We start from the raw sequence: 22,812 nt of genomic DNA, 5'->3' as shown, positions 1-22,812 counted from the left end.
TTTTAATTTGGGAAAGTAACTTTTATGTTTATTGAATTTTAATCAAGCCAATAGCAAGGCTGTAATGACATCACTGACAAACCAATTGATCAATCAACTGAAAACGGGCCATCTTTCTACTGCTCTATTTTTTTAATTGAGAAGGTGTTTTTCAAGATAATGGACGCAGCTGTAGGTAAGTAGGTTACTTTATTTCCATTTCAATTTACAGAGTAGCAATTAAATATGATGATATATCCGAACAAGAAACAAACGATTGTAATAAAACGAAAATAAAATGCTAATAACAAAAGAAATTAACAAAAACCTGAAAGGAATAAGAGTTACTAAAAGATAACCCAAGAATAATGTTTAAAAACTATAAAATGCGGGCTTTTACTTTTCTGTTTTTTTTTTTTTGTTTTTTTTTTTTAATTTAAGTACACCTGCTTGTGATGTAATTCACTTTGTACAAGTTCAGATAATTTTTGATTACAAAATAGCGGCTGGGTTCTGATGGCGGACAGGATATGCAAAAAGTGTAGTTTTATAGGAAAATTTTCGATTTCAAGAAGAAAGGAAGAACAATACAACAAGTTTCTTCAGTTGTTTGAATTTATTGAACGGTTTGTATCTTCGCCTAAAGCAGATGTTACGGAAGTCTTGGATGTCACCAGCAATTGAAACATGTTAAGAGCCGATTTGACATTTAATAAGGATGTGTCGCCAGGCCTCAAAATAACATCAAAGCTCGTCCAGTAAGGAGGCAGCGATATTATGTTATCCAAAAAAAGGCTAAAATATGGACGCAATTAGGACCAGTTAAAGATGGAAGAGACAGTATCCTGTGCCGCTCTGATCATTTTACAAATAGATTTTGCTCATTTCTTGCGCGATGCAAAACCTAATTATGTACTTGTACTTAAACCTGAACCCGCTTGATTCGGATATTTTAAGTTTTTCGAGTTTCAAGCAATTCTTGGTTTCTCGAGCGAACGCCTGTGACGGCTAAAATTCGGGGCAAAATTCAAGTTGAATTTAACAACAACCTGACAACTAACAAGTAAACTCCATATTAAACAAACACCGAAGATAAGTACGATACCATTTTAGTTTTACGTTTATTACGCCAAGCCAGTTGCCCGTTTTCACTGTCAAAATATTGAATACAAATTTATAGAGCTCATGGACGCAAACATAACGTTAATGGCCGGAACAAATAAAATAATAAAAAAAAAAGATCTGGAATCTACTTTTGTTGAAAAGGTGATTAGTTTTCTCTCGTAAATTTTTGCATATCCGCATCAACATTTATCAAAATGCTTTTTAACACTTTAAACCGCTATAAATCGCCGGAGAAGTTACGTTTAATTTGTGCAGTGTTTAGTGTTTTAGAGAGAGCAAGTGATACATGTTTTATGAGTTAACCAAAGAAAAGCGATAGATGTCAGTATCGCGTTGATCTGAATGAGCGAAAAGGAAATGCATCATTTATTTTACTCTATTTTCGACGCTGCCTGAGAGCCAAAATAACGTTTATCGAACTTTCCTAGAATTCGAAAAAACCAAAGCGCTTCAAGACCTTTGAATATTATTTTCGAAAATAACTCACTATACTGATTATTTGGGCAAAATGAGAAGAAATTCAAATTTTCACGAGTGACGTCTGATTCTCAATATTTGCAGACCTGACCTTTAAGAATATGAATTTTAATTACAAATTTTGGAACTGAAAACTGGTTTACAGCCTATACATTGCAAGGGCAGATAAATAGCATGAAAATAGGAAAATAATTTTTATCCTGCATGTCCTGTACAGAACGACAACTTGTATGTCATAACAACCGGTGGATGTAAAGACATTTTATTATAAAAAGTGCTGAAATATTATTATATTATTATAATGTTATGATATTTATACTGTAAACGATATTTATGAAAGATGTCAATGAATTAATTCTTATTTTTTAAACCATCCACTGCTTCCTTCTTTTATTAGTAAAGAGCTAATTATCCCATGAGTTGCTTGATTTACTATCAGATTATCTTGTAATTCCTAGTGTAAAAGTTATTTTTTTTTGTTTTTTAAATTTTCAGTTTGAATAGCCATGGGCGATTTTCTCCATCCCTAAGAGAATACTAGTTTTGTACAACATGCGCTCTCTTTTAACACGTGGTAATCATCGTAGGCAATCTTCCAGAATTACTAAGAAATGAACGAATTAATAGTAAAAATATATATATTTATGCGTTTGATTTGAACCTACTTCAATTATGCCAAGGTACCAGAATTTCCTTATTTACAACCTTCTACTGTTTAAATGGTCATGGCCATTTTCTCCGTTCCTAGAAGAGCTCCTGCGGATACTTGATTTATTATATTGTAATTCCTTGGTGTACCAGTTTATTTTTCTTTTTAAAATTTCATTGCTTGAATCATGAGTGATTTTCTCCATCCCTACGAGAACACTTGTACAACAAATTTACTTGCGCTCTTTTCTTAACAGGCTTCCAGCTTCGTTCATTGTATAGAACGTCCTAACAAAACAGTGCTCATACAAAATTCCGGAAGTGCGGTCCTTTTCCGAGTTCAACTTACGTTTTAGTATTTTCGACAAAACACGATTTGTTTTGAGGAGCGCAGATGGTTGAATGGTGATGTTTCAAAAATTTCACTTGGCCAAACATCGGATTCATCCAGTTCCCTTGGGCTCTCTGTATCGTTCACCTCGACTTCGACGGCTGCAAATTCGCTTCAATTTAACGCAAAAAGGAAATACAGTTCTTTAAATCTATTCAGTAAAAGCCGTGTCCGTCTTTGCCTAAAGGAGATGGTTACAGATGTACGTCTTGGATGACACCAACGACTAGAATTTTAGAGCTAATTGACATTTTCTTTATCTTTAATAAAGATGAGACACCCGAGGCCTCAAAATAGCATTAAAGCTTTCTCAGTGAGGAAGCAGCGATATTTTGTTAAAAGAAAAAGGTTAAAACATGGACGCAATTAAGACCAATTTGAGATAGAAGAGACAGTATGCTGTTACCGTCGTTTGAATAAATAGACTTCAATCATTTCTTGTGTGTTGCAAGACCCTCACGTACTTATACTAAAACCTGAATCCGCTTCGAATCATTTCTTCTAACTTTTTTTCGGGTTTCAAGGGGCAAGGTTTCAAGTAAACTCTTTCCCTTTTACCTTTTAATTTGGGAAAGTGACTTTTATGTTTATTGAATGTTAATCGACTGAGGCAATAGCAAGACTTTAATGACATCACTGTCAAACCAATTGATCAATCAACTGAAAACGGGTTAACTTTCTACCGCTTTTTTTTTAATTGGGACGGTGTTTTTCAAGAAAACCGACGTAGCTGTAGGTAGATAGGTTATTTTATTTCCATTTCGATTTACAGAGTAGCAATTAAATTTGCTGATAGAGCTCGTGGACGCAAACATAGCGTTAATGGCCGGAAAAAATAAAATTAAAAAAAAGATCTGGAATCTACTTTTGTTGAAAAGGTGATTAGTTTTCTCTCGTAAATTTTTGCATATCCGCATCAACATTTATCAAAATGCTTTTTAAAACTTTAAACCGCTACAAGTTTGTACAGTGTTTAGTCTTCTAGAGAAAGCAAGAGATACATGTTATGAGTTAACCAAAGTACATCGATAGATGTCAGTATCGCGTTGATCTCAACGAGCGAAAAGAAAATGCATCATTTATTTTACTCTATTTTCGACGGCGCCTGAAAGCATGGATCCTAGAAAGACTTTCTGGGATGCATGCTGAAAGACAAAATCACGTTTATCGAACTTTCCTAGAATTCGAAAAAACTAAAGCGGTTCAGGACCTTTGAATAGTATTTTCGAAAATAACCCAATATATTGGTTATTTGGGCAAAATGAGAAGAAATTCAAAATTTCACGAGTGACGCCTGATTCTCGATATTTACAGACCTGGCTTTTAAGAATATGAATTTTAATTACAAATTTTGGAACTGAAAACTGGTTTACAGCCTATACATTGCAATGGCAGATAAATAGCATGAAAATAGGAAACGAATTTTTAACCTGCATGTCCTGTACAGAACGATTACTTGTATGTCATAACAACCGGTGGATGTAAAGACACTTTACTATAAAAAGTGCTGAAATATTATTGTAATATTATTATAATATATTATGACATTTATACTGTAAACGATATTTATGAAAGATGTCAATGAGTTAATTCTTATTTTTTACCGTCCACTGCTACTTTTATTAGTAAAGAGCTGGTTATCCCCTGATCATGAGTTGTTTTATTTTCTATAAGATTATCTTGTAATTCCTGGTGTAATAGTTATTTTTTGTCTTTTTCACTGTTTGAATATCCATGGGCGATTTTCTCCATCCCTAATTTCTCACAACATGCGCTCTCTTTTAACACGTGGTAATCATCGTAGGCAATCTTCAAGAATTACAAAGAAATCAAGGAATTAATAATAAAATATATATATGTTTATGAGCTTAATTTGGGCCTACTTCAATTACAGTAAAAACCCGCGTATAAGAACCTGGGTTTTAAGAACCTGTTAGGCTAAAATTTTCATTTCAAGTCCCCTCCTCATAAGAACCTATTAAGGCTAAAGTTTTAAGTAAGGTTCTTATCAGTGGAGTTGCTGTAAAAGTGTATAGGTAGAAACTGTTGAATTAAGATCATCATCTGATACTAATTAACTGTAGGTTGATTGCTTGGAACTGGTTATGAATGTACTGTATTTGTCCCAAGATTTTCTTGGTATCAACTTTGAAATAGCATTTCAGAGAACTGATGAGTTTGTTTGACCATATTTTTTGTTAAGAGCATACCTGCACTGTACTGCCTTTAGGCATTATAGTGTAAATGATTTATATTGTATTTATTAGATGATATTTATAATAATTATATTTGGTTATACATAGACAAGTAAAGATAAACGATAAAAAGGAACAACGTTTCGGGGTCGTCATGACGGGCCACTCCTTGCCAATGTCTTCATGGGATCCATTGAAGAAACCCTAGAGCTTGCAGGAAAAATGCCTTCTTTCTACAAGAGGTACGTCGACGATACTCTGACCATAATGCCGGACACAAAATCAGCGGCTAATTTTCTCCAGGTTCTTAACAACTGCCACACATCTGTGAAGTTCACCATGGAAACAGAGGTTAATGGTCTGCTATCCTTTCTTGGAATGCAGCTCCTTAACAGAGCTCCCCAAATTGAGACCAAGGTCTACATAAAACCTACTAACACGAGTCTTTTGCTTCACTACCAAAGTCACGTCGATATGCGCTATAAACGAGGGCTTTTGAGAACCATGCTCGATCGTGCGTATCGCTTATCATCGTGTTGGTCGTACTTCTCTGAAGAATGTGACCGTTTGAAAGCTGTGTTCACCCGGTTGAAATACCCACAACAACTTATCAACACCACCGTTAGGAGTTTTGTAGCCTCTAAGGCTGAAGGCACTCAACCAATACCTGCCCCAAGAGACAGTCCAACTGTCCGAATAGTCCTGCCTTTCAAAGATCAGGCTTCTGCTGACCTGGTACACAAACAGCTCAAAGATCTTAGCCAGAAGATTGACACAGTCATCCAACCGATTTTTGTTGGTAACAAAATCCAACAAGAACTAAAGATAAAGGAGAGAAAACCATCTATTGTAAATCAGAATTGCGTTGTTTATAAATATCAATGTGACTTGTGTGATGCAAGTTATGTAGGGTTTACACTTCGGCATTTACACCAGCGCGTCGTCGAGCATAAATACCAATCTTCTTCCATTGGCAAGCACCTTCTTAATGAACACCGTAATGTCCCTAAAGACCTTGACAGAAATTTTTCTGTCCTTAAGAAGTGCATGAATAAGTTCGATTGCTTAGTTTACGAAATGTTGCTAATTAGAGAGTTAACACCATCTCTCAATGTCCAATCGGACTCAATTCAAGCTAAACTATTTACGTGACATTATATATTCAGACATTATGTTAATTTTTTGGTGAACTATTTCTGACATTGACTTCAATTATTTCTATCACTTCTAACTTGATAATGGCGTCATGACGACCCCGAAACGTTGTTCCTTTTTATCGTTTATCTTTACTTGTCTATGAATAATTATATTTAAATGAAAATATAAGAACCTATTTTAAGAACCTTGGTAGTCTAAATCTGCCATTAAGTACCATTTATATAAGAACCTGTTTAGGCTAAATTAAAAAATCCAGGTTCTTATACGTGGGTTTTTACTGTATGCCAAGGTACCAGAATTTCCTTACGTACAACCTTCTACTGTTTAAATGGCCATGACCATTTTTTTCTCCGTTCTTTGAAGAGCTCCAGCGGCCAACATGTGAATATGTTACATAAGTAACACTTCTTTTCTGACACGGTTAAGGTGGCGCACGACAATTTCCGGCACTTCCCTTCAATTATAATTTGATGGATCATTACTATTATTTTTTGCCAGTGGATACTATAATATTGGTATCAAACCAATGCCTAAACATTGGTAAACAAAATATGTTTATTTTTCGACTTCATAGGTTACCATAGCAACAGAGTAACCTGTTAAAACATACTTAATCTTAGCTTTAGGTGAGTCGATAAACCCATTTTTATAAATATGGCATTGTAATCAGCTTGTGAAGACGAGACATTTTACAAATTTAAAATAAATGTAGGTTGGCCAATTTTCGAATTGTGTTCGGAACTGTTTAAACGTTAACACGTTTCCGTGTTTTGTAATAAGTTGTGAGAAAGGAACAGTTATCTGTTTCTTTCTAATCAATAACAATCCCTTGTCATAAATAATTCAAATAAATTCATGGGTTTGCCATGAGGGCCGTGTTCAACTGATCACCATTGACCTTTTTTTTTTGGTAACCGGTAATGGCTCTTCTCTAGTTACTCAAAGGAACTGTTTTTAGTGTTCACATTAAAAATTCGTCCATGTTTATTTGTTACACACTAGCGAGAGACTCCTGTTTCGACCTTCTTCTTGTGGTCTCAATACTTGGGGGGGGGGGGGGGGGGGGGCTACTAAATATGTTGCACCCAGTCAATTTCTAAAGGAGTTTGGAAACAGGAAATGCGTGCCCTTTGAAAATGGAGCAGCTCTGCGTGATGCTGAAATACTGTATTTTCCCGCGATAAGCAATACAATCTGACCGCAAACCAATACTTTAGCGGACAAATTTCTCTACCTTTTTTGACAGCGTTCTAGAGACTGTTAAACAGTTATGAACTCTTGGCCAGAATTAAAACCTCCATACAAACCTCGGGAGCCTTCATCAGAAAAAAAAGTTCTAATTAACAACTACAACAAATTTTGGGCGAAAAAGGGCGGACAGTCACCTTTGAAAATTTAGACGGCATATAGTCCCAAACTGAAAGAACAACGACTCCTAAAACACTCGTGACCCTGCCCGTTACCTTTTTAAAAGGTTTCGTCTTTCCTCTGGCAAAAGTAATAATTTCGTTTGAACAAAATAAAAGTAAATGAAAACGTTCAACACAGAGAAATGAATTCATTTAACAACGAGATATGTTTTGCATTATGTTGATGACAGCGCGTCTAATGTCTCTCATCCTCCAGCAGTAAATCAAAGGATTTAGCGATGAATTTAGAAATATCATCGTCCAAAAGTAATGGGCAACATGCTCTGTAGTTTTGGTAGGTCCTGAGATGATCTCAACAAAAGTAAGGCAGGTGTATGGTAAATAACAAAGCAAAAATGCCAAATAAACGTAAAATGTACCAACCGCAAATTTTAAAAGCCTCGCAACATTCACCATCATTTCTCGATTCTGTCCTTCGTCTTGTTGCACTAGTAGGGACTGAATTTGATTATTGTGGCGTCGAACAGTTGAATAGATCTTGCAGTAAAGTAATGCAAGAATCACGAAACAGAAAATATCAAATGCAGTATAAATTTGTCTAAAACTTCCTGATATCCACCAAGGAAAATATTGAGCAGACGAAAGAAATGAGCTTAGCAGCATTATTGAGATCACCACAGCAACAACACGCTTGTGAGTCACAAACTCCTGATATCTGAGATGAAGATGAATGGCCAAGAATCTGTCAACAGTCAGCGCCAACACACCAAGGAACGAAGCCCAGGATAAAGAATCTCCAATGATCGTAAATGCGATATCCGTGCTCCTGAGAGTTGTATTATTTCCAGGGTTTTGTTCCAAACCCATGGCAAGAACTGCGATGTATAAAGGGTGAACCAGTAATCCAACACTAAGATCAGAAACAGCCAGACTCAGGAGCAATGTTCTCAAAGGCTTTGGTAACGATGAAGTTTTTCTTATGGCGTGGACTGTGATACTGTTCAACATGACGGCAGTATAACATAAGAAAGCGTTCAAAGTGATATTAATAATGTACGTGGAAGAGAATTCTTCAGTTTCGTTCATTGTATAGAACGTTCTAACAAAACAGTGCTCATAAAAAAATACCAGAAGTACAGTCACTTCCCAAGTTCAAAGCGAAAGTTTTACTTACGTTTTAGTATTTTCGACAAAACACGATTGGTTTTGAGGAGCGCAGATGGTTGAATGACGTTTCAAAAATTTAATTTGGCCAATCATCGGATTCATCCAATTCCCTTGGGTTCTCTTTATGGTTTACCTCGACTTCGACGGCTGCAACTTCGTTTCAATTCAACGCAACAAGGAAATACAGTTCTTTGAATCTATTCAGTGAAAGCCGTGTCCGCCTTTGCCTAAAGGAGATGGTTACAGACGTCTTGGATGTCACCAACGACTAAAATTTTAGAGCTGATTGACATTTAATTTCCGGCTTTATCTTTAACAAAGATGAGACACCCGAGGCCTCAAAATAGCATTAAAGCTTTCTCAGTGAGTAGGCAGCGATATTTTGTTATACAAAAAAGGCTAAAATATGGACGCAATTAGGACCAAATACAGATAGAAGAGACAGTATGCTGTTACTGTCGTTTGAAAAAAAAAAGACTTCGCTCATTTCTTGTGTGTTGTAAAAATTTTAGCACACCTGCTTCTGATGCACTTCACTTTGTATAAATTCGGATAATTTTTGATTAAAAAATGGCGGCTGGGTTTCTGATGGCGGACAGGAGATGCAAAAAGTGTAGTTTTATAGGAAAATTTTCGATTTCAAGAAGAAAGGAAGAACAATACAACAAGTTACTTCAGTTGTTTGAATTTATTAAACGGTTTGTATCTTCGCCTAAGGCAGATGTTACGGAAGTCTTGGAAATTGTCACCAGCAATTGAAACATGTTAAAGCCGATTAGACATTTAATAGGGATGTGTCGCCAGGCCTCAAAATAACATCAAAGCTCGCCCAGTAAGGAGGCAGCGATATTATGTTATCCAAAAAAAAGGCTAAAATATGGACGCAATTAGGACCAGTTAAAGATGGAAGAGACAGTATCCTGTTCCGCTCTGATCTTTTTACAAATAGATTTTGCTCATTTCTTGTGCGTTGCAAGACCTAATTGTACTTGTACTTAAACCTGAGCCCGCTTGATTCGGATATTAGTTTTTCGAGTTTCAAGCAGTTTTTGGTTTCTCGAGCGAACGCCCGTGACGGCTAAAATTCAGCGCAAAATTCAAGTTGAATTTAACAACAACCTGACAACTAACAAGTAAACTCTATACTAAACAAACACCGAAGATAAGGACAATACCATTTTAGTTTTACGTTTATTACGCCAAGCCAGTTGCCCGTTTTCACTGTCAAAATATTGAATACAAATTTATAGAGCTCATGGACGCAAACATAACGTTAATGGCTGGAAAAAATAAAATAGAAAAAAAAAAAAAAAGATCTGGAATCGACTTTTGTTGAAAAGGTGATTAGTTTTTCTCTCGTAAATTTTTGCATATCCGCATCAACATTTATCAAAATGCTTTTTAACACTTTAAACCGCTACAAATCGTCGGAGAAGTTACGTTTAATTTGTGCAGTGTTTAGTGTTCTAGAGAGAGCAAGTGATACATGTTATGTGAGTTAACCAAAGAACAGCGTTAGATGTCAGTATCGCGTTGATCTGAATGAGCGAAAAGGAAATGCATCATTTATTTTACTCTATTTTCGACGGCACCTGAAAGCCAAAATAACGTTTATCGAACTTTCCCAGAATTCGAAAAAACTAAAGCGCTTCAGGACCTTTGAATAGTATTTTCGAAAATAACTCACTATACTGATTATTTGGGCAAAATGAGAAGAAATTCAAATTTTCACGAGTGACGTCTGATTCTCGATATTTACAGACCTGGCTTTTAAGAATATGAATTATAATTACAATTTTTGGAACTGAAAACTGGTTTACAGCCTATACATTGCAATGGCAGATAAATAGCATTAAAATAGGAAAAGAATTTTTATCCTGCATGTCCTGTACAGAACGATTACTTGTATGTCAAAACAACCGGTGCATGTAAAGACATTTTACTATAAAAAGTGCTGAAATATTATTACATTATTATAATTTTATGACATTTATACTGTAAGCGATATTTATGAAAGATGTCAATGAGTTAATTCTTATTTTTCAAACCATCCACTGCTTCTTTTATTAGTAAAGAGCTAATTATCCCATGAGTTGCTTGATTTACTATAAGATTATCTTGTAATTCCTGGTGTAAAAGTTATTTTTTGTCTTTTTAAATTTTCATTGTTTGAATAGCCATGGGCGATTTTCTTTATCCATAAGAGAATACTAATTTTGTACAACATGCGCTCTCTTTTAGCACGTGGTAATCATCGTAGGCAATCTTCCAGAATTACAAAGAAATCAACGAATTAATAATAATAAAAAGAATTTATGAGTTTGATTTGGACCTACTTCAGTTATGTCAAGGTACCACAATTTCCTTATTTACAACCTTCTACGGTTTAAATGGCCATGACCATTTTCTCCGTTCCTAGATCTAGAAGAGCTCTATCGGCCAGCGTGTGAATATGTTACATAGGTAACACTTTTTTTCTGACACGTTTAAGGTGGTTCACGACAATTTCTGGCTCTTCCCAACAGTTATAATTTGATGGATCATTACTACCTTTCTTTGTCAGTGGATACTATAATATTGGTATCAAACCAATGCCTAAACATTGGTAAACAAGTTATGTTTATTTTTCGACTTAATAGGTTACCATAGCAACAATATAACCTGTTAAAACACACCTAATTTTAGCTTTGCGTGAGTCAATAAACCCATTTTTATAGATATGGTATTGTAATCAGCTTGTAAAAACGAAACATTTTGCAAATTAAAAAAAAAAATGTAGGTTGGCCAATTTTCGAATTGTGTTCGGAACTGTTTAAACGTTAACACGCTACCGTGTATTGTAATAAGTTGTGAGAGAAGGAGCAGTTATTTGTTTCTTTCTAATCAATACTTTTAACGCATCAGATGTTATTTTTTGTCTTTTTAAATTTTCATTGTTTGAATAGCGATGGGCGATTTTCTCCATCCCTAAGAGAATACTAATTTTGTACAACATGCGCTCTCTTTTAACACGTGGTAATCATCGTAGGCAATCTTCCAGAATTACAAAGAAATCAACGAATTAATAATAAAAATATATATATATATATTTATGACTTTGATTTGGACCTACTTCAATGCACCCAGTCATTGTTTTTCGAATATCTAAAGGAGTCTGGAATCAGGAAATGCGTGTCCTTGGAAAAAGGAGCAGCTGTGACAAAATGCTGAAATACTGTATTTTCCCGCGCTAAGTAATAGAATCTGACAGCAAACCAATACTTTAGCGGACAAATTTCTCTACCTTTTTGACAGCGTTTGTTCTCGAGACTGTGAAACAGTTATAAACTCTTGGCCAGAATTAAACTTTTCATACAAACCTCGGAAGCCTTCATCAGAAGAAAAGTTCTAATTAACAACTACATCGAATTTTGGGCGAAAAAGGGCGGACAGTCACCTTTGGAAAGTAATAAATTTAGACGGCATATAGTCCCAAAACTGAAAGAAGAAAGTTTCCTTCAAAATCCAGGAGCCATAATCAGGGATGGAGACCGTAACGAGATGCTATTTTGACTTGTGAGCTTGTCCCCATGTGTTGTACCAAAAAATCTTTTTTTTACAAAAAATTGCGCCATACGCGCGTGCGCGCATGCGTGTAAATGTCCAGGATCGCGCATGGAGAAATTGAAATTAATTCTACCCGTTCAAAATGGCGTCCAAATCAAAATTCTTCCAGGGAATATCTTCTCTGTGCCCACATTTAAGGAACTAGACTCTCACAACGAAAAGGTAACAATTGAAAGAAGACGGGGAAAGTTGGAAGAAGCGATCATATGACTCTCACAGTAAAGTCAAAAAGGCGCCAATACGGTGGCACTACATGCGTTGCTACAGTTGAATGAATGAAAAAAGCTTACAGTTTACGAATATGTACTCAGACACGTAAGTACTTGACTTTAGTGAATTTTTTCTTAGCTACTTTCCGTATGATATGGCTCAAACAGTACCCGAAAAAGGGCTAAAGTTTAGTTATTTGTTGTTGGAGAAAGTCTAGACAGTTGTGAAAAGTGATGATGCTGCAAAGGTGTTACGCAGTTTTCGCAACCTCCATATTGAACTCTGTCAGCTTTCACTGTTTTCTTGCTCATGTTGAACTGGAAAAGGAGCTTTTTGCTGCTTGGAATCAAGTTCCGTGGCCATGCAAAGGAAGAAGCAAAACAACAACAGGCTACATGGATGGACTTTCTGACCAGGAAAAAAAATATGCTAAAAAAATTATACCTTCTCCCATTCGTAAAACCGCAGCCGGTTTCTTGGCTATAAACAAAGTCTATTACTGATGCCGGGATATAAAACAGTGGAGGATGCATTTGACTGTGACCGACACCGAGTTGAAACATTTGGATTGGTTTCTGGGTTTGAGTCTAGATGCGTACTTCAAAATAAGGTTAAAAAATATCTTCTGTCATTTTGGCTTAATGTTTGTTTTCACTCCCGTGAACATGCATGAAAACTTGTCGTTTGTCTGCTAGTAGTTTTGTTTCACCTCTTCAGTTTATTTTGATGTTAAAGTTGCCAGTTTGATGTTGAGGAAATTTATCCTGCGAACTTAAAAAAAAAAGAAAGAGTTTGAAAACAGATAAGAACGCTTTCTTGTCCTTTGGATAACCATAGAACATTAATCTCAAGTCTTACGTGTTACTGAAATACTTCTTGAAAGCAGTAGGGCAACAGCCGTAGTATAAAAGAAGCAGTAAGCTTTTCGCAAGAAAAGAGGTAATCGACAAATTCACTTCTGACCGATGTTGAAAAATTTGGCACTGATCTGCTCAATTCGACAGCTTTTGGCTTGACTACGTAATTTCTGCCAATAAACTGAATTCTTGTTAACCTTTTGCTCGGTAATCCCTAACTTGTTTAACCATTACCTGTTTCACAGGCACTTGGCATTAAAATTTTTTCATGCTAAACTTTGGCCGGCTTATGACGTAAAACCATACACTCGTAAAATGACAGTTTACAAAATTTGGTGTAAGCGCCGAATATTCATGTCAGTGAGCGCGAAGAAAACGTTTGCGACGATGGCCTTAACTCGTCTCCTGAAGGATTTACCACCAATTTGGAATTAATGGTTGAAAGTGACTTCTCGAATAAAATTTTAGTTTATATATATCAGCATCGCGGAGAATATTTACTGTAAGGTTTGATGTTTTCTACTCAGCCTGAAGTTGTCCCCAATGATTTAGTTTGCAGCTGTAGTTTAGTAAGGTTTATAGACGGAGGAACTTAAACATGTACCGGGTAACAAAATGTTATTTTCACATTTAAAGTATTTAAAAATTACAGTGTAATTTTGTCGAAACCGAACTGGACTTTTTTCTCTTCCATTTTCCATATGAGAACCCCACGCAAATTTGCGTGTATCCGCGCAGGTTTATGACGCAATTTTTTTCTAAAAATAGACTTTTTGGTACAACACATGGGGACGCGTGGACCCCACGTTTCAGTCTCCATCCCTGATCATGGCTCCTGCAAAAACTCATTACGATTTATAAGCCCATTGACCAATCAAATGGTCGATAAAACATCACGTGCAGTGGTTTTGAAACCCGATAAAACCTCCTTCTTATTGGTATGTAAGAGATAAATACCGAGAACGGAGGTATTAATCCATATACATCCCGAGGGCCGTAGGCCCGAGGGATGTATATGGATGAATACCGACGTTCGAGGTATTTATCTGACTTATTTCATGAAATTATTCCTTTGTTAAAGGGGACAAACGCCGGCTAATTAGTACCGTCACACTTAGGTGAGAAACGGAGAACAATAGAAGCAACCTGATGTGTGCGTTTCTCGCAGTACTGCTAATGTAAATGAGGGATTTATACAGTAAATGAGGGATTTATCTGTATAAATCCCTCGTTTCAGTTAGTTTAATATTCATGAAGTATGTAAGTTAAATAAAGGATGTTGAATAACAAAAGAAAATGTGTGATTCATGAAATAAGCGGTGTTAAATGTTTTTCTCGTATGCTACTTTCCAACGTTCACAAAAGCATCATTGTTATGGACACTCTTGGCACACGCTTTTCCAGGAATGTTTTTGAAGCCGTTCATAAAACTCGCAGCACGTTTTATCCCGATAAAACACTGCTGTTAGTGTTTTAAACATTACTAAAACACTCGTGACAATGCCGTCACCTTTTTAAAGAGTTTCATCCCTGGGGGGGGGGGGGGGGGGGACTCTCATATGAAAAGGGGCGGGGATGCTCGTCGTCTCGCTTAGGGGTGCAAATTTAGGATTTTGGTCTCACTTAAGGTGTTCTGGGCAAAACGCCATTATATTTAGCTGTGAACGTCTCGTTTAGGGTTGCACGCGAAAAGTTACTGTATTTTTTATTTGTCTGTGTTTTAACATGGTCTCTTTTAGGGAGTCAAAATATATAGTTTGGGCCATGCCCAGATTGGTCTCCTTTAGGGATTTCATTGAAAATTTCCGACGAGCATCCCCGTCCCTTTCATATGAGAGTCCCCACCCCCCCTCCCGGGGTTTCATCTTACCTTTGGCAAAAGTAATAATTTCTTTTGAACAAAATAAAAGTAAATGAAAACGTTCAACACAGAGAAATGAATTGATTTAACAACGAAAGATATTTTGTATTATGTTGATGGCAGCGCGTCTAATGTGTCTCATCTTCCAGCAGTAAATCAAAGGGTTCAGTGATGAATTTAGAAACGCCATCGTCCAAAAGTAATGGGCAATTAGCCCTGTAGTTGTGTTAGGTCCAAAGATGATCTCAACAAAATTAAGGCAGGTAAATGGTAAATAACAAAGCAAAAATGCCAAATAAACGTAAAATGTACCAACTGCAAATTTTACAAGCTTCGCAACATTCGCCATCATTTCCCGATTCTGTCCTTCGTCTTGTTGCACTTGAAGGGATTGCATTTGGTTTCTGTGGCGTCGAACAGTTGAATAGATCTTGCAGTAAAGTAATGCAAGAATCACGAAACAGAAAATATCAAAAGCAATATAAATTTGTCTAAAACTTCCCGAGATCCACCAAGGAACAGACGAAAGAAATGCGCTTACTACCATTATTGAGATCACCACAGCAACAACACGCTTGTGAGTGACAAACTCCTGATATCTGAGATGAAGATGAATGGCCAAGAATCTGTCAACAGTCAGCGCCACCACACCAAAGAACGAAGCCCAGGATAAAGACTCTCCAATGATCGTAAATGCGATTTCCGTGTTCCTGAGAGTTGCATTATTTTCAGTGTTTTGTTCCAAACCCATGGCAAGACCGGCAATGTTTAAAGGCTGAGCCAGTAATCCAGCACTAAGATCAGAAACAGCCAGACTTAAGAGCAGTGTTTTCAAAGGCTTTGGTAACGAAGAAGTTTTTTTTATGGCGTGGATTGTGATACCGTTCAATGTGATGGCGGTAAAACATGAGAAAGCGTTGAAAATGATATTAACAATGTACGTGGAAGAGAATTCTTTAGCTTTGCTCATTGTATAGAACGTCCTATAACAGAACAGTAATCGTAAAAATTTCCACAAGTGCAGTCACTTTCCAAGTTGCATATGTAAAGCGAAAGTATTATTAACTTACGTTTCGTTTACACGTTTCGTTTTGAGGAGCAGATGGTTGAATGATGATGTTTCAAAAATTTCACTTGGCTAAACATCGGATTCATCAAATTCCCTTGGGTTCTCCGTATTGTGTACCTCGACTTTGACGGTTGCAATCAACGCAACGCTGAAGGAACTGCAGTTCTTCATGAATCTATTCTGTAAAAGCCGTGTCCGCTTTTGTCGAAAGCAGATGGTTACAGAAGTCTTGGATGTCATCAACGACTAAAATTTTACTGAGAGCTAATTGACATTTTCTTTATCTTTAATAAAGATGAGGCACCCGACGCCTTAAAATAGCATTAAAGCTTTCTCAGTGAGGAGGCAGCGATATTTTGTTATATAAAAATAGCTAAAACATGGACGCAATTAGGACCAATTAGAGATAGAAGAGACAGTATGCTAATACCGTCGTTTTAATAAATATACTTCGCTCATTTCTTGAGTGTTGTAAGACCCTCACGTTCTTAAACTAAAACATGAATCCGCTTCGGATCATTTCTTCTAAGTTTTTTCGGGCTTCAAGGGTCAAGTTTTAAATTTAGCACAGTGTTCAAGTTGAATTTAAGAAGAACTGACAAGTAAACTCTTTACCAAACAAACACCATAGTAAAAGTTTGTCTGCCATTTTAATTTGGAAAGTAACTTTTATGTTTATTGATTATTAATAGCAAGGCTTTAATGACATCAGTGTCATTAAAGTTAAACCAATTGATCAATCAACCGAGAACGGGCCATCTTTCTACTTTTTTTTTTTAATTCAGACGGTGTTTTGCAAGAAGACCGACGCAGCCGTAGGTAGGCAGGTAGGTGGGTTATTATTTCCATTTCGATTTACAGAGTAGCAATTAAATATGCTGATATATCCGAACAAGAAACAAACGATTGATAATAAAACAAGAAAATAAAATGCTAATAGCAAAAGAAATTAACAAAAACTGAAATAAATAAGAGTTACTAAAAAGATAAGCCAAGAATAATGTTTAAAAACTATAAAATACGGGCTTTTAATTTTTTTTATTTTTTCAAAATTTATTAAGTACACCTGCTTGTGATGCACTTCACTTTGCATAAATTCGGATAATTTTTGGTTAAAAAATGGCGGCTGGGTTTCTGATGGCGGACAGGATATGCAAAAAGTGTACTTTTATCGTAAATCTTCGATTTCAAGAAGAAAAGAAGAACAATACAACAAGTTACTTCAGTTGTTTGAATTTATTAAACGGTTTGTATCTTCGCCTAACGCAGATCTTACGGAAGTCTTGGATGTCACCAGCAATTAAAACATGTTAAGAGCCGATTTGACATTTAATAAGGACGTGTCGCCAGGCCTCAAAATAACATCAAAGCTCGCCCAGTAAGGAGGCAGCGATATTTTGTTATCCAAAAAAAGGCTAAAATATGGACGCAATTAGGACCAGTTAAAGATGGAAGAGACAGTATCCTGGTGATCCTGATACCGCTCCGATCATTTTACAAATAGATTTTGCTCATTTCTTGTGCGTTGCAAGACCTAATCATGTACTTGTACTTAAACCTGGTCCCGCTTAATTCAGATATTTTACGTTTTTCGAGTTTCAAGCAATTTTTGGTTTCTCGAGCGAACGCCCGTGACGGCTAAAATTTAGCGCAGCTTTCAAGTTGAATTTAACAACAATCTGACAAGTAACAAGTAAACTCTGTACCAAAGAAACACCGAAGATACGTACAAAACCATTTTACTTTGACGTTTATTACGCCAAGCCAGTTGCCCGTTTTCACTGTCAGGATATGCAATACAAATTTATAGAGCCCATGGACGCAAATATAAAGTAAACGGTCGGAAAATAAAATAATAAAAGATCTGGAATCTACTTTTGTTGAACAGACGATTAGTTTTCTTTCGTAAGTGTTTGCACAATTATCTGCGTCAACATTTATATCCAAATGTTTAAATTTTAAACCGCTACAAATCGCCGGAGAGGTTACGTTAAGTGTAGTGTTTAGTGTTTTAGAGAGAGCAAGAGATACAGGTCATGAGTTAGCCAAAGTACTTAATTCGATAGATGTTATCGCGTTGATCTGAGCGAGCGAAAAGAAAATGCATCATTTTTACTCTATTTTCGAGTGAGTATAACTCAAAAACGCGCTTGATGACCCCATTTTTTAATGTTGTATTGTAATCAGCATGCCAAGATGCGACTTTTGTCAAAATAAAATATAAAAACAAAATGTAAAATAAATTAAAATAAAAAAAAAATCTAGGAAAGGGTTAGGAGCCATTTTTTTTGTGATTCAAGGCGCCTAATTCCGTGGGGTGGCCAATTGTCGGTTTGTGTTTGGGAAACGTTCATTATTATTATGCAGCAGTGTAAACATCTACATGCTGATGAAGCTTAAAAGGCACTATACGGCGCTATAGCGTAACCTAAAGGCCGTTGGGAAATTTTCCAGTGAAAATTTTGAAATTACTTGATAAATAAAATCAACCGAAACCGAAACCTAAAGTATAGAAATCATATCTTCGCATTATTATTATTATTATTATTATTATTATTATTATTATTCATTATTACTACAACATCATACAGTACATTACAGTACAAGTCAAAACAATAAAACAATGATTTTAGTACAATAGGAGTACAGAGAGTCGTAATCAAGAGAGAAATAACATTAGATTACATGACATTGCAATATTTCCTTTACAAGAAAGCAAATTGCGCTAAATTAACTCATCTGAATTTCCAGCAAGCCTTCTTCTTATTGTATATTCAATTTTTTCTTCTTTGAGGTGAACACATATTCTTATACGCATAAGATAAAAAGTAGGTGGGCATTTAAAATTTCGGGGTTGAGGATTCAGGAGACTGAATTTAGCGATGATAGAAGTGGCTTCCATTTCTTTGTATTCTTGATTTTCACGTGACGTCACCAAATTCTAGAATTCAAAACCGGGAGGCCTACAAAATTTTTTACCTTCATTGAAGGAAAGATTACGTTAAAATATGTCAAAATTTCGTAGCTCGATGTCGTACTTCCTTTTGAAAATAGAACAGTTTCAATTTCTGGGTTTTCATCTTACGTGACATCGGGAGGACGGCCGTGACAGAGCTGTTCCTTATCTTAAAAATGACTCTTCGGGTGATTTTCAGCATTCTAAACAATTTAAGTTTGAGAAGAAATGTTTATCTTAACATTAGAAAATTCACAAGAGAAAACAAACCTCTCTTCTGCCAAAAGTGAACTCCAGATGTTTTTTCCTATTTCGGGCCGCCATGTTGGTGCCCCTCAGAGGGACACCAACATGGCGTCTCCATACTAAGCTCCATAAATTTGTGTGAAACATTTTGTCAAATAACTCGAGTATGGAATACCGCACAGACCTGATACTTGGACAGATTCCTTATTTACTTACGTTCTATAGCATGTCAATTTCTAGGCTTCACTCATAGAATGATTTCGATTTTTTTTTTCAATGGCGTGACAAAAATCGACAGTGAAAACCGGCAGTTGCTTGGTGTCTTGCATTCTAATTGGTGCATATGGTTGAGGAAAAGCGAGAAGTTGTTTTGAGTCGGATACCGTTCTTTCGAACGATATGTTCGGAACTGTTCGGAATCAGAAAAAGAACAGATAGCTGTTTTTCATCGTTTAACCTCTGTAATTTGCCTCGCGTGCTTCGAGGACGTAATGAAATCACACTTGTTTTACTTTTAAGGCCCATTGTAAACGGTTTCAACATTTGCTTCAACATGCGTTCAACTCTGTGTTGAACCAAATGTCGGGGGCTTTTGGAAAGGCCGTTCAACATTGTTGAAAGGGTAAAAAAATGTTGGAAGCGTGTTGAATCAAATTTAAATTGGTTTAAACTTTCATTCTACATCCTTTCAAAATTTCTTTTGTTCTTGAAAACATTGAATGACTTTGAAACCGTTTTAACTATTATATGGGCTAGCGGAAACATGGGTTTCGACTAAAGAAAGGTTATATTTATCTCAAATAAAGTTGAATTCCTCACCCTGAATTAAGTAGTCTCTTATATTTTCTGGTCGTTTCTCCCTACTTATTTCTTGTAGAATAGCCCTAACAACGTGCCGTTGGATTCAGAACTGCACCCCAAGCATTCGGTAAGTCTTGGTAACCGAGCGTCCTACTCAAATCCCAGGCGCGGGCGCTAAGCGGGCGAGCGTTAACTTATAATCCCCCCTGGGTTTGGAACTAAACTCGATCAATCGTGCGAAGTTTGTAAGAAGTAACTATGCCCATCTCCATATAAGGAAGCAAAGGGTGCCCGCTCCTGGGGGCCTAAAAAGGCGCTCGAAGCCTGGTAACGAAGAGGTGTCGGACAAAGTTTGGGAGCGAGAAAACTGGAAACAAGATGATTAAGAGCCGAGTGCTACGAGTTCGAAATATGTGTTTAGTTAGAAGCTGTTTTCACCAGATTATTTCGTTGTTTGTTTTGAATACCGTGCCATGGAGCGACTAACCAACTCCCTTCCAGGTTTGGAAAAAGTATTATCACTTTAATACGTATTCTCCAATTCGGCGCTTGAAAGACGGTTTTTGAAAGTGTTAGATTTTACTCTTACAATTATTGCAAAATAACTTTCTATATCTCTTTAAGCTTATTAGAAGCGTAAGTAGTTTAAATGCCGTAATAGAACAACAAATTCATCCGAGCTCCATCTCGCTCGAGCTGGGAAGAGACTGAGGCTATGTTCACACAAGACCGGTTCGAAATGGTTCCGATCTAAAAATCGTGACGGATAGGCCTTTTGTTCACACGGGACCTGCTAACCGTACTGTCAATCCGTTCCCGATCAGATCCGATAACTGGACCTCCAAAAAAAGCAGGTCCAGTTTTGGAACCGTTTCAGTCCCAAATGGATCTGTCACCGTGTAAACATTTGGACCGGTTCCTTTTGGTACTAGCAGCGCAATTAAGCTTTTATCGTACTTCGGTCTAGATAAACATGAGGAGGCAAATAGTCGTTGTTTTGGTCGGCACACTTCTTGGTTTTACTGCCTTAAGGCAGCTGACCGTCCTCCAAATGGCTGTTAATACAGTTATCCATCAGAAATCTCGGAGATGTATTTTTCGAGAAGCATTTCAATGATCGATGACTTCATATTTCCTTTTAACAGTCTCCCAATCTTTTCCGTTTGAAGCCTGGTAGGCTTCGTAATCTATAATAACTTTTAAGAGAAGGGATAATTCATCTTCCATCCAGCTGAAGGCTTTATCTCCTTCCTCTATCGATTTAGCCTTCTTCGGCGCCATTTTGAAAGCTTCAACGTGTATTCTGCGCATAATCTCGTACCCAGATCTCCCATGGTCAGGCGGAGGGGAGATCTGGTAAAGTTCGATTTGAGGCCCGGAATACGGGCCTGCCCATCATCCTTTGTCCACCGTGCTGAATGGCCGCCGGCTCGTAACTGTGATCATTCCTGGTGAGGTTTTCGCTTTCGAGGGTGCTCTTCGGGACGTTCTTCGGTCGAGAGGACAACAAAACTTGAAACTTAAACCAAAACGAAAAAGGCAACAGGAGAGATTGCAATCAACAAGCGCGGTAAATCACTTTTTTACTAAGATTAGTTCCTACCCTTTGTGACCATCTAGACCATCTTTGTAATGAAAACTGTTCCAAGAACAAATCCATCGTAATTGTGCTTTCTCCACTCAAGATCAACGTGCTTATCGACGATCAATTAAAAAGACTTAAGTCAAGCGGAGTAAGCTGTACCAGTTTTCGCCTTAGATGGTAACTGTATTGAAGATACTGTAATTTACAGGCAGGGAAATGTCACATAATTTTTGTGCACCCCAAGGTAAAGGTAGCAACAGACAGTGCAGAGAGTTTTTGTTGTCGAAGCTTTATCAGAAAAATTTTGTGGTCGTTGTTGTAGATGAGGCACAATAGAGTTACTGATTGGCATCTTGGTGTTAAATTTCGCATTGGAAAGTCAAATGGTTCATGTAATATTTTCATTTGCAAAGTTTCAGAAATTGTGGTCTACCAGTGATACGTAAAAATTATTTCTTCTCTTTGTAGTCTTTCAGCTGATTTGGTCACACAAATTCTCCTTCTTCCATAAGTTAATGGTTTAAATTTCCAAACCAAATGGATTGTGTAAATGCGGCAGGTTTCTTTTACAGGCCAAAGGACACAACTCAAGGTCACTGTAATAATATAATTTTATATGAACCAGCTAAACAGGGCCTCCTCCTACCTACAACAACTGTCCACTCCTATAACACCAGAAATTCTGCCAAGCTTAATTTCCACCGACCACAAGTTAGAACTAACATAGGCAAATTAACTTTTAAGTACTCTGCTTCTGTCATATGGGAAACTGTCCCCATGGCATTGAAAAAAACAAAAACTTTTAACAGGTTTAAGAAACTTTATAAGGCCCACCTGATCTCTTGTCAATCGAATAATATATGTTCTGTTTAATAATCAAATATAATAGTATGTAACTTTCTAATAATAATAATAGAGTTAAAAATAATAATAATAATAACAATAATAATAATAATAATAATAATAATAATAATAATAATAATAATTGTCTGCTTATATTTTGATCTTTGTTGTCGCTGCTGTTGCTGCTGATGATGTGTTGTCCTTTTCCTTTCTTTTTGTTTGTTGTTGTTGTTGTTTGTTTGTTTGTATGTTGTTTTTTTGCTTTTTT

At 36.5% G+C, this 22,812-nt stretch overlaps 2 protein-coding genes across 2 annotated transcripts; one reads left to right on the top strand and one right to left on the bottom strand.

Annotated features, from left to right (window-relative positions):
- The first annotated feature begins 4,933 nt into the window (after positions 1-4,933).
- Positions 4,934-6,118, top strand: LOC146472727 (uncharacterized). Its single transcript, XM_085119510.1, has one exon. It carries the CDS (start codon positions 4,999-5,001, stop codon positions 5,965-5,967), a length of 969 nt encoding a protein of 322 aa, XP_084975636.1. The 5' UTR covers positions 4,934-4,998; the 3' UTR covers positions 5,968-6,118.
- A 965-nt stretch (positions 6,119-7,083) lies between these two features.
- Positions 7,084-8,857, bottom strand: LOC146472726 (adenosine receptor A3-like). The gene has a single exon (XM_085119204.1). It carries the CDS (start codon positions 8,427-8,429, stop codon positions 7,536-7,538), a length of 894 nt encoding a protein of 297 aa, XP_084975330.1. The 5' UTR covers positions 8,430-8,857; the 3' UTR covers positions 7,084-7,535.
- Between the last annotated feature and the right edge of the window lie 13,955 nt (positions 8,858-22,812).

The sequence above is a fragment of the Pavona decussata genome, unplaced genomic scaffold (assembly GCF_977016875.1).
Source record: "Pavona decussata unplaced genomic scaffold, jaPavDecu1.1 SCAFFOLD_98, whole genome shotgun sequence".
NCBI classification, from domain to species: domain Eukaryota; kingdom Metazoa; phylum Cnidaria; class Anthozoa; order Scleractinia; family Agariciidae; genus Pavona; species Pavona decussata.
This window is presented reverse-complemented; position numbering and strand designations above follow the sequence as displayed.